The sequence below is a fragment of the Nannobrachium achirus genome (assembly GCF_963921795.1).
Source record: "Nannobrachium achirus genome assembly, chromosome: 22".
Lineage (NCBI taxonomy): Eukaryota > Metazoa > Chordata > Actinopteri > Myctophiformes > Myctophidae > Nannobrachium > Nannobrachium achirus.
Window position 1 is genome coordinate 11,056,782 of NC_137829.1, and position 19,493 is coordinate 11,076,274.

At 45.4% G+C, this 19,493-nt stretch overlaps 2 protein-coding genes across 2 annotated transcripts; one reads left to right on the forward strand and one right to left on the reverse strand.

Annotated features, from left to right (window-relative positions):
• Nucleotides 1-10,910: 10,910 nt before the first annotated feature.
• LOC308308204 (gastrin-releasing peptide receptor-like) lies at nucleotides 10,911-15,253 on the forward strand (the record flags this gene model as incomplete). Its single annotated transcript, XM_080753568.1, has 4 exons — nucleotides 10,911-11,089; nucleotides 12,515-12,860; nucleotides 13,678-13,942; nucleotides 15,249-15,253. The coding sequence occupies 4 exons, from the start codon at nucleotides 10,911-10,913 to the stop codon at nucleotides 15,251-15,253; spliced, it is 795 nt and encodes a 264-aa protein (XP_080609694.1).
• Nucleotides 15,254-16,298: 1,045 nt separating this feature from the next.
• Nucleotides 16,299-19,348, reverse strand: asb11 (ankyrin repeat and SOCS box containing 11; the record flags this gene model as incomplete). The annotated part of the gene is made up of 7 exons (XM_080753569.1): nucleotides 19,258-19,348; nucleotides 18,812-18,891; nucleotides 18,558-18,665; nucleotides 18,233-18,383; nucleotides 17,571-17,705; nucleotides 16,920-17,108; nucleotides 16,299-16,423 (listed from the first exon to the last, which is right to left on the reverse strand). Exons 1-7 carry the CDS (start codon nucleotides 19,262-19,264, stop codon nucleotides 16,299-16,301), a joined length of 795 nt encoding a protein of 264 aa, XP_080609695.1. The 5' UTR covers nucleotides 19,265-19,348.
• Nucleotides 19,349-19,493: the final 145 nt, after the last annotated feature.

The following is a 19,493-nucleotide window of genomic DNA, read 5'->3' on the forward strand; positions in this document are numbered from 1 at the left end:
AATTACTAAGATTTACATGGTAAGCTGATGTTTAAATGAATGAACTGCACCTGTGTGTGGGGGAAATTGAAGGAGGGAGCCTGGACCCCCCATCCAGGAGGCAAAATGGGGAATAACATCACCACCATCATCATCCATAGCCTCTAATGTCCTCAAAGCCAGTGCAGTGTCACGTTTGATTACCTCATTAACAGATAACATGACCTGTGTATGAACGCTTAGTGTGTTGAAGTAAGTATGTACATTTTATCTTTATGGCACTCCTCACATAGAGAACTCACAAAGTTCTTTACATACAACAGAAATAAAGACACAGCACAAAGCATTAAAATTATTAAAAACAACAAAAACACATAAAAAAATAAAGATCTAAGACATTCCACATTTGTAAGTGTTTCTTTTTGTTTTTACATTTTTTCGGCCCGCAGAGGCGAGAGCAGTTAAGGGTTAAGTGTCTTGCTCAGGGACATTTCAAACACTTAAGCCCTATTTAGAAATGTGTTAAAATAAGAAGATCTACAAGCTAACAACGCATCACAGTTAAGCTTGTAGAACTGCTGTCTTCACTATTATTTATACTTTATTTACATTTCTGAAAAGTTTTTAAAAGTGTCATTTTAATACATTGAAGTACTTTTGAATACTTTAGCATTTTTAAAAGCACCTACTCCAATACTTGAACTGGAAACGAACTTGACTGAGGAACTTTAATTTGTAGTGTTTCACCGGGAGTGTCTATACTTTGACTCAAGTACTGGGGTAGAGTACTTTGGTCCACCAGGGCTGCGAGTAGAGCCTCACTTTGGAGCATATAGTGATGTCCAGGACCCCTCACAGACCTGCTGCAACGATACATGCCCAACAGGATCCTATGGTCCTAACCAGGGTCTATTGGTCATTCCTCGTACCAGGTTGGGCGGCAATAGCTGAATGGTTAGTGAGCCTGCCTGGGAAGCCTAAGGTTTCAAGTGTCCCTGAGCAAGATACTTAACCCCCGACTGCTCCTAAAAACAGGTCTTGAGAACTGCATTTTAAGAACCACTTTAAAACACTACTGTTAACACAAGGATTTAAATGATTGGAATGCTGTCCTTATTTCTGTTGTATGTAAAGCACTTTGTGAGTTCTCTATGTGAGAAGTGCCATACAAATGAAATGTACTTACTTACTTAATCACGCTACACATAAGAGTTGCACTTGCCCTATGCTTGGCAACTTTGCAGGCTTATGCAAAGGCTAAAATGTAATTTAGATAGCATGAAGACGAATGCCAGGTTCATTTGTGATGAACAGATTATTGATATATATTTTTTTATATTATACTGTTTCGACTGATTATAGGTTATTGGTTTACCTATGATCCTAGACTAGTAAGATGCCTCAGGGCGACAAGTGACCTCGCCCTAAAGGGCCATGTCTAGGCCGTCTGGCCAGTGATGCATATCGGACCAGTTACCCATGGAGATCCATATGTATGAACGCGTATATGGAGATATGCTGTGAGACCCCAAACATGCTTACTCAGTTATTCGTTACGTGAAAATCCTATGACGTCTATCACATCTGGCATCATACATACAATCCCTTTTATGCCCATACATGGAGATCCCTGTCTGAACCAGCCACTCAAATATGGGCTGTCTTTCTCCATATATGGGCATTCCCATATGAAGTCCTGTTAGATATGGACTTAATATGGATGACATCAGGGATCTCCAAATATGGGCATGCTCTGAGTATCGGTCATCACTGTGATGTCACCTGTGATGTCACAGTGAATGCTGTTGGAACAACAAAAGTTCAGGAGCATATAGACCACACCGGAGAACTATCTCCCCACTATGTTATTGCCTTCAATCTGGCTGACTTCCACTCCTCCCAAGCTCACCTGCTTGTGATCCCACTGATTACAACTCCTCCCCTATCTCCTCCCTCAAACCAACCAAGAGTTGTATTTATACACGACCACCTCCACCTACTACCCTCCGATCCGTTCTCGCATGGACACACACAAGCTCAGGCTCACCAACGCGTCCCTGGGTCAACCGAACCGATTAAATAATATTAACTACAAACTTAGGCCTACAATTCCTCCTCCTACAACCCACAACAGATGCCAGCTCGTACTACTACAGCGATGCCATCACTTCTATCCAGCACCAGCTAGCGAGATCAAACACCAACCTCACAGTCCTGTTTTCATTCCGTGGCCACTAACTTTAACATGTTTCGCCAGCGGCCCGGTTCCACACGCCGTCTCGAGGCAGTCCCGGTTCGGCACATCACAACACCACACCAGTCCTATCCTCACACAACCAGTCAGTCCAGTCCCGACCGCCACGGTGTTCAAGACACCTCCGCGGCTAGCGAAATAGCCTATTTCTCCCACGCCGCCATTCAAAGCCGGCTCGCTCCACGGGACGCGAGTTTCTAAATTCTAGGAGAGCTAAGGCAAGGAGCGCTCGTTTTCAACCACGGGACCTCCGCTACAACTCACAGCGATGACGTCACTCCCAGATCCAGAGTTGCTCAGCCCTGCCTATGATTTTCTGTCCAACACTCAAAGCTAAGTATCTTTCCACACACCCGACTCCCATACCCACAGCATATCCTCACCTACCCATTCGTCAACCTCCACCATTCTACATTGATTCACCGAATACTATCAGTCCCAACAACAATACAGGCTAGAGCAATGGTACTTTACAATGATCATTTCTACCAGAGCTAGATCATTTCCTTGCAGCCCTACATTCACTGTAATCCAACAAAGCGGCTGAACCATATTCATCCATTCATCTATCTGTCCATAGTCACCACTCCTCCCCCATCGTCCTCACCAGCCCACCATCTTGTTCTACATCTAAACGGTGCTTAAAAGCTAACACCGTATGATCCTAAACAGCCTACCTAATCATCCGTACATCCACCCATCCCTTCGGGTTATTAACCACTTCCCACACTATGCTCCCATCAGCGTCCCATTGCTCTATTGATTAAAACGTGACGTTTTACCTCAAGGCATGGAACATCATCCATTTGCAAAGCAACCCTCACCTCCCCACATTCTCCACCACCTAACCTTCATGCATCCATTTGTATGCATGGCTCTGCCACCTCCACGTGTTAATTGTCTTGCAAACGTAGGTCACAGTTAACTATGAAAACTGTCACACCTTGTCCACATGCATGTCTGAGTGAGTAATGCCTCAATGTCTATAGCTGATAACCCGTCATGACATCCATTGTCGTGACATCTCATTGTGACACCATATTCTGCCTGTGTCCCTTGCATGCCCTTGTATGCTATACCGCATGTCTAGAGCTGACCCATGACATCACATTGTTGCGACATCACACCATTGTGGAATTATTCTGCTAATGTCCCTCGTATGCCCATTGAATGCTATGCCGCATGTCTATAGCTGACCCATGACAACACATTGTTGTGACATCTCATTGTGACATCACATTCTGCCTGCGTCCCTCGTATGCCCTCGTATGCTATTAGAGGTTCGCGGCCTTTCGGGCCGCTCACATCTAGAGATCGCGCCGGCGATCCACATCCATCCATCCACATCCATCCATCCATCCCAACACATTGTCGCGACATCACATCGTCGCATTACATTCTGTCCCTATCCTCGTATGTCCAGGCAGAATTCCACAGTAACCATTGCACCATTTAAGGCAAGCTCAGCATTTATTCCAAACTACATCTACCAACATTGCATCCATAGCTGGTCTAGGCCTCTAGCCACAGCCAGCGATTGCCCGCCTGGCTTCCAGTGCTAACCATTACAACATCCCCCTCTAGCCATTCCTCCACGTCTGCTTCAGCCCAGTAACCATAGCCAGCGACTGCCTACTTGGCTTCGAGTGCTAAACCATTATAACTAGTCACTTACCATTCACTCCAGTATTCACTCCCGTATCCATTCCATAATTCACTCCAGTATTCATTCATTCCAGTATTCATTCATCCGTTAATCACGGCTCTTTTGGGGTCTCGGTCCAGGCCCAGCCAATCGAGGGCCAGAGCCACACAACCCAGGGCTCATGCCCCGAGCACCCTGCCTCCCCCCCCTCCTCCCCGCTCTGTGCAGCACCACCCTCCCAGACCCTCCAGGGCCCGTGCGCCAGGCACCCCACTCCCCCTCCCCCCCCCCCCCGCTCCATTCACTGCCGCCCCCCTACTCCCCGCCATATACCGGCACTAATGTCCCTCCGGTTCCCTTACCCTCCTCCCACGTCACGCCCTCCCACGCCACACCGACGCCGCCGTCGTGGCTCCCGCCGTCCCCACCCTTACCTGCCACCCCACCTGTCATCCATCTCCATCCCCGTACGGCCTCCATCCTACTACACCTCCCACCCAACGTCCGTCCCCGTCGTCCCCGTTAAACTCCCCCATCACTAACATTTTCTCCCCCTGCTAACCAAGCCAGTCACTTACCATTCACTCCAGTATTCACTCCCGCATCCATTCCATAATTCACTCCAGTATTCATTCACTCCAGTATTCACCCCTACTCCCACTTCAGTCCTCATTCCATTATTCACTTCACTATCCATCCGCCTCCTAAGGCACAGCCTTCAGTCACCAAGGCACTGCCCCCTCTCCCAATGCATTCCATGCCACAACGTTTTCTCTGCCACAACGTTCAATAAATGCAACTGCTATACCACTACAACATCCCCTCCTAGCCTTTACTATCACGGCTGCCTTTAAGCCTAGCAGCCATAGCCTGCAACTGCCTACCTGGCTTCCAGTGCTAAACCATTACAACATCCCCTCCCACCCACAGCTGCCTTCAGTCCAGCAGCGATACAGCCAGTGACAGCTACTCGGCTTCCAGTGCTAACCACATTCACAACTGTTCCCTTGTTTGTTTTGTCATACAATTTCCAGGTATGAAGTGCCTCCTCCTCCCTCCGACCGGCACAGCGTGCCTCCCCCAACCGGCACAGCGTGCCTCCTCCAACCGGCACAGCGTGCCTCCTCCTCCCTCCGACCAGTCCTCCCTCCGACCAGCACAGCGTGCCTCCTCCTCCCTCTGACCGGCACAGCGTGCCTCCTCCTCCCTCCGACCGGCACAGCGTGCCTCCTCCAACCGGCACAGCGTGCCCTCCTCCAACCGGCACAGCGTGCCTCCTCCAACCGGCACAGCGTGCCCTCCTGCAACCGGCACAGCATGCCTCCTCCTCCCTCCGACCAGTCCTCCTCTGACCGGCACAGCGTGCCTCCTCCAACCGGCACAGCGTGCCTCCTCCAACCGGCACAGCGTGCCTCCTCCAACCGGCACAGCGTGCCCTCCTCCAACCGGCACAGCGTGCCTCCTCCAACCGGCACAGCGTGCCTCCTCTAACCGGCACAGCGTGCCTCCTCCCCCCTCCTCCCTCACCAGCACGCTGGCAGGTGTGGCAAGAACACCCCGCCCAACCCCGCACACCCTCAGCAACCAGCTCGCTGCCACCCTCCCGTCTCATCTCCCCTCAGGTCGCCACGTAGGCGAATGTCCCCCTGCTCCTCATCCTCATCCCCTTCGCCTCAGCGCCAAGTACGGCGCAGGGTCCGTGACGCCCCTCCCCCGACTGCTCAGGCAGCTTCGTCCCAGCGACGCACACGTCGCCGGGACCACAACATTTCCCCCTCCCCTTTACCCTGCTTGTGCAGTATCTCCCCGGCGCCAAGCGCAGCACAGGGACCACCACGTCCCTCCTCCTTCCCCACCACCTGCTCCAGCAGGTCCCCTCCAGCCACCGGCACACCGCTGCCCGCCCCCCCCCCCCCCCAGTCTCCATCATCCTCCAAGTCGCCTCGTCGGCGCTCGCCCCCTTCTCATCCTCGACCACCTGCTCTAGCAGGTCCCCCCCCAGCGACCGTTACGTCGCTGCCCACCCCCTCAGTCTCCATCACCCTCCAAGTCGCCTCGTCGGCACTAGCCCCCCAACCCCTCGTCTCCTTCCCCCGCCCGCCGCCAAGCTCGGCACAGGGACCATCGCACTCCTCCCCCACCCCCACCACCTGCTCACGCAGTTCCGTCCCCGCTAACCGCCCGTCCCCGTCAACCGCCCCCATTTCTAACCTACATTCCCCCCGTCAACCCACGCCGGTTAACTCCAGCATTCACTCCAGCATTCACTCCAGCATTCACTCCAGTATTCACTCCAGTATTCACTCCAGTATTCACTCCAGTATTCATTCCAACACCTGGTCCGTCGCACCCGTGCCATCCGAGATCCACCAGATCTCGCCGCGGCTTCTTTTGGGCCCCTGTACCGTCCAGCCGCTACTTCCTCATACACCCGTACAACCAAGAGAGAGATGAAGATTTGGAGTTCTTGCCCATACAAGCAACCCCAGTACAGAACTCCACCCACGTGCCTGTTCGCCACGACGACTCCACCCACGTGCCTGTTCGCCACGACGACTCCACCCGCGTGACAGTTCGCCACGACGACTCCACCTACGTGCCTGTTCGCCACGACGACTCCACCTGCGTGACAGTTCGCCACGACGACTCCACCTACGTGCCTGTTCGCCACGACGACTCCACCTGCGTGGCAGTTCGCCACGACGACTCCACCTACGTGCCTGTTCGCCACGACGACTCCACCCACGTGCCTGTTCGCCACGACGACTCCACCCACGTGCCAGCTCGCCACGACGACTCCACCTACGTGCCTGTTCGCCACGACGACTCCACCTACGTGCCTGTTCACCACGACGACTCCACCTACGTGCCCGTTCGCCACGACGACTCCACCCACGTGCCTGTTCGCCACGACGACTCCACCTACGTGACAGTTCGCCACGACGACTCCACCTGCGTGACAGTTCGCCACGACGACTCCACCCACGTGCCTGTTCGCCACGACGACTCCACCTGCGTGACAGTTCGCCACGACGACTCCACCTACGTGCCGGCTCGCCACGACGACTCCACCTACGTGCCAGCTCGCCACTGGGACACCACCTGCCTGCCTGCTCTCCACTGGGACACCACCTACCCGCCTGCTCTCCACGGGGACACCACCTACCCGCCTGCTCTCCACGGGGACACCACCTACCCGCCTGCTCTCCACGGGGACATCACACACAAACCTGTTCAGCGTGATGACGTCACCCATCAGCAAAGTCACCAGGACCACATCCGTTCCAGTGGTCCAACCCTGCCCATGCCATGTGTTCGTGACAAAGCAAGCACCACTTTTGGGGCCTTAAAGCGGAAATCGGCACCACTCCAGATCCATGGACCTCGGTGCCACTCCAGGTCCATGGACCACGGCGCCACTCCAGATCCGAGGACCCCAAAGCCAAACACCCAGGGTTCATCGCCCCCTGGAACCACTAACTGCTACCTGCTAGCACTCAGATCAACAAGCACCCATGCCTCTTCAACCCATCTACACCACACAACTCATCTACACCACACCATCCTCAGTACATCCCTCAATCAGTCTTCATCCATACACACCGTATCCATTCAATAAATACAACTCAACTGGTTATCTGTTTGATGGTGTGGTCTTTGCTAGTGAAATGCTGTTGGAACAACAAAAGTTCAGGAGCATATAGACCACACCGGAGAACTATCTCCCCACTATGTTATTGCCTTCAATCTGGCTGACTTCCACTCCTCCCAAGCTCACCTGCTTGTGATCCCACTGATTACAACTCCTCCCCTATCTCCTCCCTCAAACCAACCAAGAGTTGTATTTATACACGACCACCTCCACCTACTACCCTCCGATCCGTTCTCGCATCCCTCCACCACCCCAATCTCCACACTTTTCTCATGCGCTCCACTAACATTTCCTCATCCTTTCCTTCAGGTTCCAGGGGGGGCCTTAAAGCGGAAATCGGCACCACTCCAGATCCATGGACCTCGGTGCCACTCCAGGTCCATGGACCACGGCGCCACTCCAGATCCGAGGACCCCAAAGCCAAACACCCAGGGTTCATCGCCCCCTGGAACCACTAACTGCTACCTGCTAGCACTCAGATCAACAAGCACCCATGCCTCTTCAACCCATCTACACCACACAACTCATCTACACCACACCATCCTCAGTACATCCCTCAATCAGTCTTCATCCATACACACCGTATCCATTCAATAAATACAACTCAACTGGTTATCTGTTTGATGGTGTGGTCTTTGCTAGTGAATGTGTCAGGGGAACCACAGTGTCAGGCGTTATCCCTGCTCTCAGTATCTGACATCACTGTGATGTCACCTGTGATGTCACCTGTGATGTCACAGTGATGTGTCAGGGGAACCACAGTGTCAGGTGTTACCCGTATACGGACAAGCTGTGCCGGTTCTGACAGTAAACTGCGACCTGCGGTCGCAATAACATTTTCTATGCATTTGATGTATTACCTCGTGTTTACCTTGATTACTGCACATTGTTCTGGATTAAGAGAGTCTGCTAAATGCCTGAATTGTAAATTGTCATCATGTAATTTGTTAATGAATTAATAAAATGTGCCACTGCACTGGCTTTAATGACATTAAAGACTATGGATGATGATGGTGCTGTTGTTCCCAAAATAGAAGGAAGGTTTTAAGCCTGCTCTGGGATGTCTGCCTCCTGGTTCCACAGGAGAGTATAGCCTGAAAGTTTAAAGCTCCCTCTTGGAGATTGTAGGAGCCACAAGACTTCAAACTTTAAACTTAGGTTAGTCAACAAGCCTGAGGTTGTAAAGAACTGCTTTAATATGCTTCAGTACATCTTCTATTTTTGGACGTTTTCCATCACCGACGAAAAGATGACTAGGCCCACTCAAGTAATATAGGATAACAGGTTTTATTATCTTTATTACTACAGGAGACTCATCCAATCATGCGGACGAGTACGGATCGAAGGTATCAAAAGTGAATATTCAAGGTAAACTAATCCTGCTTAAAATGTGATTGATCTACGTAGCCTTATAGAGTACAAAGTGTGATAGTTTGTTTCCCAATTAAATTTCCATTAATTAATTGCACACCTAATCGGATAATGAATTATATTTTCAGCAAAGACATCATCACTACCGACAGATGGCAGTGGGGGCATACTAATTTCCAACACAACATGCCCATTGAAGGAGCACTGTCCATGGTGCTGATGATGCTGTAGCTTAGTGGAAAAAAGCAGTTGTCAGTCACAACATTCTCTGTCTCAGTCAGCATCCTCTATCTGCAGTGCGGAGGTGTTACTTAGCCTATAAACGAAAGTGACTACGTACTTTACTTCCCATATAACCCATACATTATATGGGTTATATGAAGTCAAAGAGAGGTCTTAGGAGAGATGATAACCCTTTGATTTGAAATGCTGTCTCTTTCCTTACATTTGAAAACAAGAGACACTGTTTCCCCTAAGACTTGAATGGAAGCAATGGCATTTACTGTAGAAATAACTTCACAACCTCCTTTAAAGTTAATTTAAAAAGACAAAATACCATATACTGTACTTCCTATTCACTTAACTAAAGGGGCTTATTATGGGCGAATTACACATTTGGGACAGAATCAAGCCACAAAATAGGCTACTTTGGAGCAATGGGTTTCTTGAGGGGATCTTGGGCTATTAAAGGTTCAGTCCTTTGCCATTTACCACTTCATGCATCAGCACATTATCAACTGAATTCCTTCTGGCAAACACTGTGCTTCATGTGCATGAACAACAGGTTTCTTCATAGTTTGTTTCAACTTGCCTATTACTTTAAATTTTAAATAAATCACATTAAATTAAAAATAATTAAGTAACCTAACTGTTACTTGATCATTTTATATCAGATGTCCTTGCCATCCCTGTCTGTAAATGATCTCCTTCCTTATATTAGCAAAGTATAGCAAACATTCAATCTTTTTAATTTGATTGTGCAAATGTCCTATTGAGAAATCTAGGTTAATTATTTATTTATTTTGTTCTTTCAATCATATATTTATATCGTGTCATGTCATGTCAGTCAACCATTGATTCAAATTAATTTAAATTAAATCTAGGACATTCTATTCTATTCAGTTCTAAGATGACTTCAGTGAAGTTCATTTAAAATGAATTTGGGATTACTTTTGTAATCAAACAGCCCAAAACATAAAGGTACTGGTGAGTCATTTTGGCAATTTAGCAGTGTCATCCATGCATTGGTACTGCTAATGTCAGTTTGCATTTTTATTATTTGGACCATTTGTACCACCTGCATGCTGAACATAATTTCTTAATGTTTTCACTTTCTTATGTGTTCTCGTAAACATAGCTTATTTAATTAAATACACAAATAAATACACTAATACACTAATAAACTTTGCAACAGCCTTTTGCACATTTTGACAGAGATTGGTGATGTTGATAATCATACGCACACCATCAAAAGCGAATAGGCTGTAGCGGCTTTAGCCTGTAGTGTAGACTATGAATTTAGAAGAAGCCGGAATTCAAGTGCATTACCAGGTTCAATAGCAGGTCAGCCGAATCAAAAAGAAACGAGTGACCCACCCATTCCAATCTTACATTCGCGTTCGTCCTGCACGCATTATAGGTTCAGCTCAGGTAAAGTGACGCACGCATCAGCAAGCATGGGCTAGCGCACCAGTCTTCCTTGAACGTTTCAGACGAGTAAATGCATTTAGGCTGGCTAGCTACTAGGACTACAATCACCTTTTAACTTGAGGGAAGTTGAGGCTACAATGTCCATGGATGATTCGCTCATTTTAAACACAGAGGAGAACATATCAAAATTATCCTGGAACAATACAGAGTCAGACTTAAAGGAATACTTCATTTGGCTTCCTGGTATTGGAATCGCTGTTGCCTATGCTGTTATCATTATCATTGGACTTATAGGGAATGTAACTCTAATGAAGATATGTATCTGCGTGAGGTCCATGAGAACAGTGCCCAACCTATTAATGTCAAGCCTCGCACTTGGTGACCTGCTGCTGCTTGTTACCTGCGCTCCGGTGGATGCCAGTCGGTATCTCGTGGCCGAGTGGCTGTTCGGCCGAGTTGGATGCAAACTCATCCCATTCATCCAGCTCACCTCAGTGGGGGTCTCCGTTTTCACGCTCACAGCTCTATCCTTTGACCGGTAGGCCTATACAATTAATAATAGACCCAAATATGGACCGTATAACGGATTAGGATTAGGCTACTGTGTTGCCTAAACTGGCCAATTGTCCAAATGTTTTCTCAGTTATAACTTATGCAGTGTTAAATTAATTAGCCTTTAGACAATCCATGCAGGCCTAGCAGGCAAGTGAGGCAACATTTTTTAATCTTTAATCTCTGGGACATCCATTGGCAATGTTTTCTAGATTAGCTAGATTTACTATTAGGCCTACTATGGCAGTCAGAAAAGTTATCAATGGTTATCAGTTATCTATTTTTGATCGAAGCAAATACGCACAGTCGCACATATTTAACACCATATCGATTCGTGGAGCCATACGCCATATGCCAGTGAACCATTCACTGACGACGACTGGCGCCGATACGCCTGTTATTTATTACATGGAAAATTATCCTACCGTGAAGAATAAAGAGCTTTTTCCATTATCTTTATTTACTATTTTGAAACTATGTTTACTTGTGCGCACGTGATCACTTTTGTCTTCTTTGGTGTGGAGAGTGGACTGTGGTTCTAATAGCGTGGAAAAATTAATTCATTTCATATTCAGTATATCAGCTAGAAACAGCGAGACAAGTTGTTAGCCTACATCAGGGTGGTTTTCCGAGAATGTGTCGAGAGTTGAAATTTGTCATATGCTGCCTTTGGGGACCAGTCTGAATCACTGAATCTGAATGTTTATTAAAACAATGACATGCAGTACATACAAAAATGTATTTTCTTGCCATTAAAAGGGGTTATTTTCCTATAAAGTCCAAAGAGGTAAAGGGAGGTGGAGCAATTTGGTGCGTAAATGCCCACATGTCGCTGTCCGAGGTGCTGAAGGACCGCTCCAGCCAATTTCAGCCCTATACCTTCAAATAACCCCAGACCACAATGATTCATTAGGGTGTTTATGCAAATGTGCTCAACGTTAAAGGCATTGAGAGACCATCACTGGTACTAAATAATTCAATAGAGTTATTGCCTTAATACCTACAGCAAAGTGAGGCCAATAAATCTCTCCATGGCAGTTCCTTGACATGTTGTCACTGGACATTTTGATAAATAGTCTGAGAGCTAGCCTAGTCCTCAGCTTACAGTTACTGTTATACAGTTTATTTTCCTAATATTCATGCAAATTGGCATTGGATATTCACCCATAATCAAGGGATTCACTAAATATAAGATTAGTAGTTTTGTGGAGATGTGGGTGATGCAGATGTTAACGCTCATAGTAGGCCTACAACTTTAGACTGAGAATGTGAAGCAGTTTATTAGCCTAGAAGACTTTTAACAGATGTATCTTTTGACAATTGCAGCGTTTATATTGACCTAATATATTTGGATATAACTTGCTCTTATTTAATTTCATGCAGGTTACATGCTCTTCTCTTCTTGGTTTAGGTACAAGGCTGTTGTCAAATCCATGGATATTCGGGGGTCACGTGTTACATTCAACATCTGTTTCCAAGCAGCTGCTATCTGGCTCCTCTCCATGACCCTGGCCATTCCTGAAGCCATCTTCTCTGACCTGCACACCTTCCACATCAGCCAAACCAATGAGACATTTGTGACCTGTGCTCCCTATCCCCATGCAGTGGAAATGCACCCAAAGATCCACTCTATGGCTTTCTTCATGGTCTTCTACGTCATCCCGCTCTTCATGATATCTGTGTACTACTGCTTCATCGCACGCAGTTTGATGAGAAGCACCGTGGACATACCCATCGCTGGACATTTGCATAGACAGGTCTGGTTTGTTAAAGGAGTAGTTCACCACTTTTCAACCTGTCTTCATATAATAGGTCCTAATGTTCATGATAAAATAGCACCATTTTTTTCTACTCAGTCCAAGTCTCCTAGGAGAGCTGTGGTAAGTTCAGAATCCATCGTCTTGTGACATCATCATTTTCCAAAAAAAGAAAAAAAATCAATATTTTTGAAAAAAATATTTAGATTTTTATTATCGCAAGAACAATGGCCTCCACTTTAAAATTGCAACTTTTCAGGAATAGAAAGCCTGCATTTTCTATAAGCTGGATTGGCAATCGATGATGTCACAAGACTATGGGTTTCTGACCTGCCCACAGCCCTCCTGAGGAAAAAAAAGAAAAAGAAAAAAAGAAAAGCTATTTTTGAGTGAGGACCAATTATATGAACATAGGTTGAAAAGTGGTGGAGTGCCCCTTTAAGTGTTAAATAGCTTAATATTCTGAAAGCAATTATTGCTATTGAGTGTTTGTTCAGTAACAGGGGTCCTTGTCTCTCCAGCACTTTAGAAAACAGAAAATGCATTTTCAGGTCAGGATACCAATGTTATCCAATCAGAGAGAGAACTCGTACAGGTTAAGCAAGTGAATTTGCAAGTGATAACACAAAGCAGATACATTTGGTAATTATAAATTGAAGCTGATAAGGAATTGGCAACCAATCTGGAAATTCTGTTTATTTAAGAGTTGGAGAGATGATTTTATCATAATATAGAGCTTTAACTTTTTAACTAAAACACCTTTGATTTCACCATTTTGGCAAGCAGATGTTGATGACTGCCCTCTCTGTCCCTTCAGTTTGATTCCCGGAGGCGTCTTTCAAAGACTGTGCTGGTGTTTGTCGGGTTATTTACCATCTGCTGGCTCCCTACACATGTGATCTACCTCTACCGCTCCTACCACTATGGCCAGGTGGACACATCAATGGGCCACTTCGTTGCCAGTGTGTGTGCCCGTATCCTGGCTTTCACCAACTCCTGCGTGAACCCTTTTGCTCTATACTTGATGAGCAAGAGCTTCCACAAGCAGTTCAAAAGACAGCTCTTGTGCTCGTGCCATACAAGTAAATTAACCAGTCAAAGTGCTGGAAACACACAGATAAGCTCAGTCTAAAGCTACACTCTGTGGGCATAGCTTTGACCAGTGGTTTTCAACCCTTTTCATTTCAAGGTCCATTATTTATTCTGCATTTGAGCCAAGGACCACCATTTGATGAGATTTAGCCTCTCAGACCCAAAACGTACAATATTTTGTTATTGTTGGATATGTTTTTTTCTTTGTCCACAATCCCATGCTGTATTGATGTATACCAATGGGAGAGATATTAACAGGCAAAACGTCAATCAAAACGTCAATTTTCTTTTTGGAAACTGAGGAAACATTTGGACAATTGGCCAGTTTAGGCAACACAGTAGCCTAATCCTAATTGTTTATAGCCTAATCCTAATTGTTTAGACTTCTTGTAAATTAAGTAATGCAGTAATGTTTAGCAAACCATTTGGTCTAAAGAGTTAAAGATATATAATGGTCAATTTGGTTAACAATTCCCCATCATTTATCTGGGGACCACCTGGAACCCCCTAAAGGACCACTGGTGGTCCCCGGACTGGTTGATTACCACTGCTTTAGACTGTTCAGTGCAGATGTACAAGTTTTAGAAGGACTCTTAGAAGGAGGTTGTAGGTATTAGTTGCATATTCATCTCCCAACGCTGATTTAATTTATTCCATCTGTTTTGTTGTATCGCTTGTGAAAAATAGGAGCATTGGTGTGATTAGATTAATAGCCTACAGTAAATGTTGACATCTATTATGCATTAGACATTATGCATTATATGCATATTATATTCCGTCTGGTTTTGATTTCAACAAAACGGATGTGAAATTACATTCATCCTAATGTATCTGTTTTATAATGTCACTGCAGTTATTGATATACATAAAAGAGAACAAGATTGTTCATGACATGCTGCTTGAAATATTTCTGTTCGGTTTCTGTAGAATTCCTATGGTTGATTGCAATGTTTGTGGTGGTCATAGCTGGGTGGTTAGTGAGTCAGACTGGGGAGCCAGAGCCCCTGGATGTCCCAAGTACGATTCCAGCTATGTGTCGACGCGTGTCTGTGAGCAAGACTCTAAACCCCTGATTGCTCCTCGAGCAAATGGCAGCTCACTGCTCCTAGTTCTTATAGGATGGGTAAATGTCAGAGGACGGATTTCAGTGACAATGACATAAAACACCCCAAGGAAGGAGTGGGGACTCTTCTATATATATACAGTGATATATTTGCAGTGCAACACTGTAGTCACTTGGCATGAAGGTACTATAAATAGGACGACTGCGGCATGATGGGTGATTCTCACCCTCAGTGTAGACCGTTTTGTCTGCATATTCATTACGAGCAGTTTTACGGTTCTCTAAATGTAGAGCAGTGTCTTCTAACTGTGCACAAAAACGTAACGACTAACTAAGGCAGATGTAATTTTATTTCTGACTAAAATGTATTGAGTGCATTTTATATTGGCAGAAATGGCAGGGTCATATTTTGCGCAAGAGGCAGAAGACAGGGGTCTGTTATGTTTCACACTTCATTACGCACACACTATTACATTACTAATCCTGTTCTACTGCTTGTTGGTGATTGGACAGGATGTTTGTTCTTCCTGCCCCCAACACCCATGGATGTCACAACACACTAGAATCTTCTCCCTCCTCACCTTTTCAAACCCCACCTCACCCGCTAGCACTCCTTTTTCCTCATAAGTTGTCAATTTAGTATTTACATAGATCGTATGTTTTTTTTTCTTGGCACTAGGTATCCACACTATTTACCACACTCTATTTTCAAAAACAGACAAAAATATAGCACATCTAGATCTGCAATTTCTGCAATTTTCAAAACCTTTTCCTTATAAAGACATGCCCAAAAAAGGGAAACCTGGTTGAATGGGGTTAATTGACCACTTAATCCCATTGTTCTTTGGCTGGGGTTCATGACATTTACTTTGATCTAGTACTTTGCCACTATAAGCATTAACGTTACCTTGAATGTCCTTGCCGCGTTTACCAGCCTTTTCTCCCCCCCCCCTCCCCCCACACATACTTAAACTCAATGGACCACAATGCAAATAAGCTTTCGAGGTTTATTGTGTTTTATCCTTTTGACAAATATGTACAAAATGTGTTTATGCATATTATGCATTTTGATAATAAAGAAGTCATCAATCAATTGTTATTAACAGTTACTAACAACTAAATGTAAAAAAGAGGTGGTTATTGTTTCCAAGCTGGTTATTGTTTCTAAGGACCCATGGATAACCTAAATGTAAGATACAATGTATGTTATATTTAGGTTTTCCACGGATCCATAAAAATATACATGATAATACATAACATACATTCTACAGCATGGAGGGGTGTCACTGGTAGAGAAGGAAGTCATTCATGCTGTGAGGAAGGAGGAGCCCAGATGTTCTGTGGAGGCGGCTCCAGCCCAGACTTCGCCGTATATGGAACCGACATACTTCAGACAGCAAATACGGGCCTGGAGAGTAACACGGCAGAGAGAACAGACTTATTATTTGGTTGTGTCCATAATCAGGGCTGTCACAAGGGGGGGGGGGGGGAAGTGGGACTGAGTTACTAGGGTCCACGTTGGAGGGACCTTCATTATTTTATACTTTAGCTATTGAGAAATAGCAGATGTACAAGCTTGCTATTTTTGAAAAGTCATGAAAATGTGTGCAAAATCTTTGAATATGTGTATTTTTTAAGCAAACATTTGTAACTCAAATTTTGCTTCTGGAGACTGGAGGGGTCCCTGGAACTAAATATTTTGAGATGGGGGTCCCTGGCCAAATACATATAATTTTGGGTGTCCTTCACATGAAAAGGTTTGAGCACCACTGACATAGAAACATAGGTTTTTCAAAAAACCTTAGAAGGATTTGAAATATTCAAAGACTTTTGACGATAAAAAACAATAGCAGATCTACAAGCTCGCAGCGCGGCATTCGGTGCCGTCATACTCAATGACGTACCTTTCTTCTGCAGTGCACTTCTCACTGTGCTGTTTGGTGGGGCCAGGTCCAGAGGGGTCTTTCCCTCTGCGTTCCTCCAAGTCCCATCAGCCCCGTAGTCCATCAGCAACTCCACCACACTGACTCTGCCTCCTCTAACTGCTGCATGTAAAGGGCTGTCCTGCTCACAGCCTATCTGGGCATCTGCTCCTGCATGTACCAAATTGAAAACAGATTTCAATTGTTATTACTCTAATCCGTCATTGACAAAGGAACAAACTAAAACCCAGTAAAATTTCACCACACAGCAGCTGCTGCACTGGAACTGACAATTATGTTTACACTGACATGTCTACTGCGAAATTATGTCTCACCTGCATGTGAGACTATTTCTGCTGTTTTATTGCTATTGTGCTCTAAAACTATGAATAACGTTTTTTTTCCTATTTTAACTGCACCTTATGCACAGATTTAGTCAGTCATATTAGGAACATTTGACAATTCCTTGTTGTTTCTTTCTTTCTTGAAAACTGCAAATGAGGAGACCTTGTAGTATGTCAAGCACCCATTATTATTGTTAACACCTGGCTGTAAATGTGATATGACAAAGCTGAAATATGCCATCAGAGCAAACGCTTTTTTTCACACACTACAAACAGTTTAGAATCTAACCTGAGTGTAACAGCCTCTTTACACAGTCTGTGGTCTCGGCCATGCAGGCAGAATACAACGGTGTCCCGATCACTGGCAGCTCCAGGTCAATGTGAACTCCATAGGAAAGCAACAGCTCCAGGCACTCACTGTGGCCTGAAGAAGAGAAAAGAGGGTTTTCATTCATCATTATAGTCAGTATAGTGTATGAACTACACCCTTTGTCTCTCTGCCCACATCCCAAGTACTTGTGTGCAGTCATTTGAGTATACAGTATATGCATCTTTAAGACTTTCACTCCACTAAATTTCACTTTTGACACATTTTTATAAAAACACCCCAAGACTCAAACGTACAAATACACAATGCATTAACCACTTAATAATAATATAGTAGGCTATGTGTTGTGAGCGTGTAGATCTGCTGGTTGATTTTAATTTGAAAATATCTATACCTCAAATCAATACAGCAATGCATACATTTAAAGTACATGTAATGAGTAGACTACTTTTGAATATTTGACCAGGAGTATCTTTGACTCAAGTATTTTGTAACCATTGATTCCCCAAAACATCTCTCTCACACACACACACACGCACACGCACACACGCACACACACACACACACACACACACACACACACACACACACACACACACACACACACACACACACACACACACCTGTCTTTGCAGCCACGTGGATGGGAGATACCAGGTGGGGTGACGTGTAGATAGAGGGCCGGTATTGTAAGAGGAGTCTAACACAAGCAGCACTGCCGTTGCTGCAAGCATTGGAGAGGGGTGTGGCCCCATCAGCTGATACTGCCTCTACCTGTTGAGAAACACATGTGCAAAACAGCTTGATGGTTTGTCTATCGTGTGGGCCGAATAAATGTAACCGTAAAGAATTCATAGCTAAATAATATATTCACATATACATTGATCTCTCTAATTCTACATAAAAAAGACAACTCCTTTGAGTGGAAAATGAAAATGTCCTATTTACCGCTGCACCGTTTTCCAGGAGAATCTTCGCACATGCATAATGGCCACCCAGGCAAGCTTCATGGAGAGGAGAAACTTTGTCGGTGGTCAACATGTTTACATCCCAGCCCTGGAAAAGACAAGATGATGGGCAATGAGAAATGGATGAGACTTGCAGTCGCAGCCATAGTTCACTAGTGGTGATTAGTCTATAATCTGGACTTATTATTAAACAAGATGTAAAGCATGCTGTGTATTTTAACTAGTGAGACATACCTGTGAGACAAGGGTTCTCACGTTCAGGGGTCTGCCCTGATATGCTGCATCATGGAGAACAGTCCGGTCCGACCAGGAATCTGGGAAACACAAATATCAAAATAGATATCACATTTGCCAAGCAGATACAGCATCTGAACAGACAAGGACTCATTTGCTTCCTATTTTGTTTGTTAGCATATTTGTCTGGTTTCAGTGTCTTGAAAAAAATAAGAAACCTAGAATGAAATGAGGAATGCTCTGTGCCTTGCTTTCTTTAGAAGCCCAATAATATCAGTCTATCTTAGTTGATAGCATGTGTTCTCACCTATGTTCTGTTTCACAAGTTCTGTTTGTAGAAAACAGTAGATATATTATATTAAAGTCACAGGAGTCAGGACCTCTAAGAGAAATAGTGAAGTATTAATTGACCTGAACAAAGATACACAAGAGAAAGTTGATCTTACCCGCCATGAGTGCGTTGTATGTTAGCCCCCCATACAAGTGGAGGGAACTCTGCCAACCACTGTGTGAGTAGATGAAACTTTCTATTTGAGCGGCAGCCATAGTACATCCAAACAGCAGAGCAGACTCCTCTACAGCTGATTAACAGTAATTCTGTTTGACTGAATGTGAGTCTGTGACAAAACCTGGCCTTCTTATATCTGTGGCAAATGTACTGTACCCCACCCTATGACAGCCC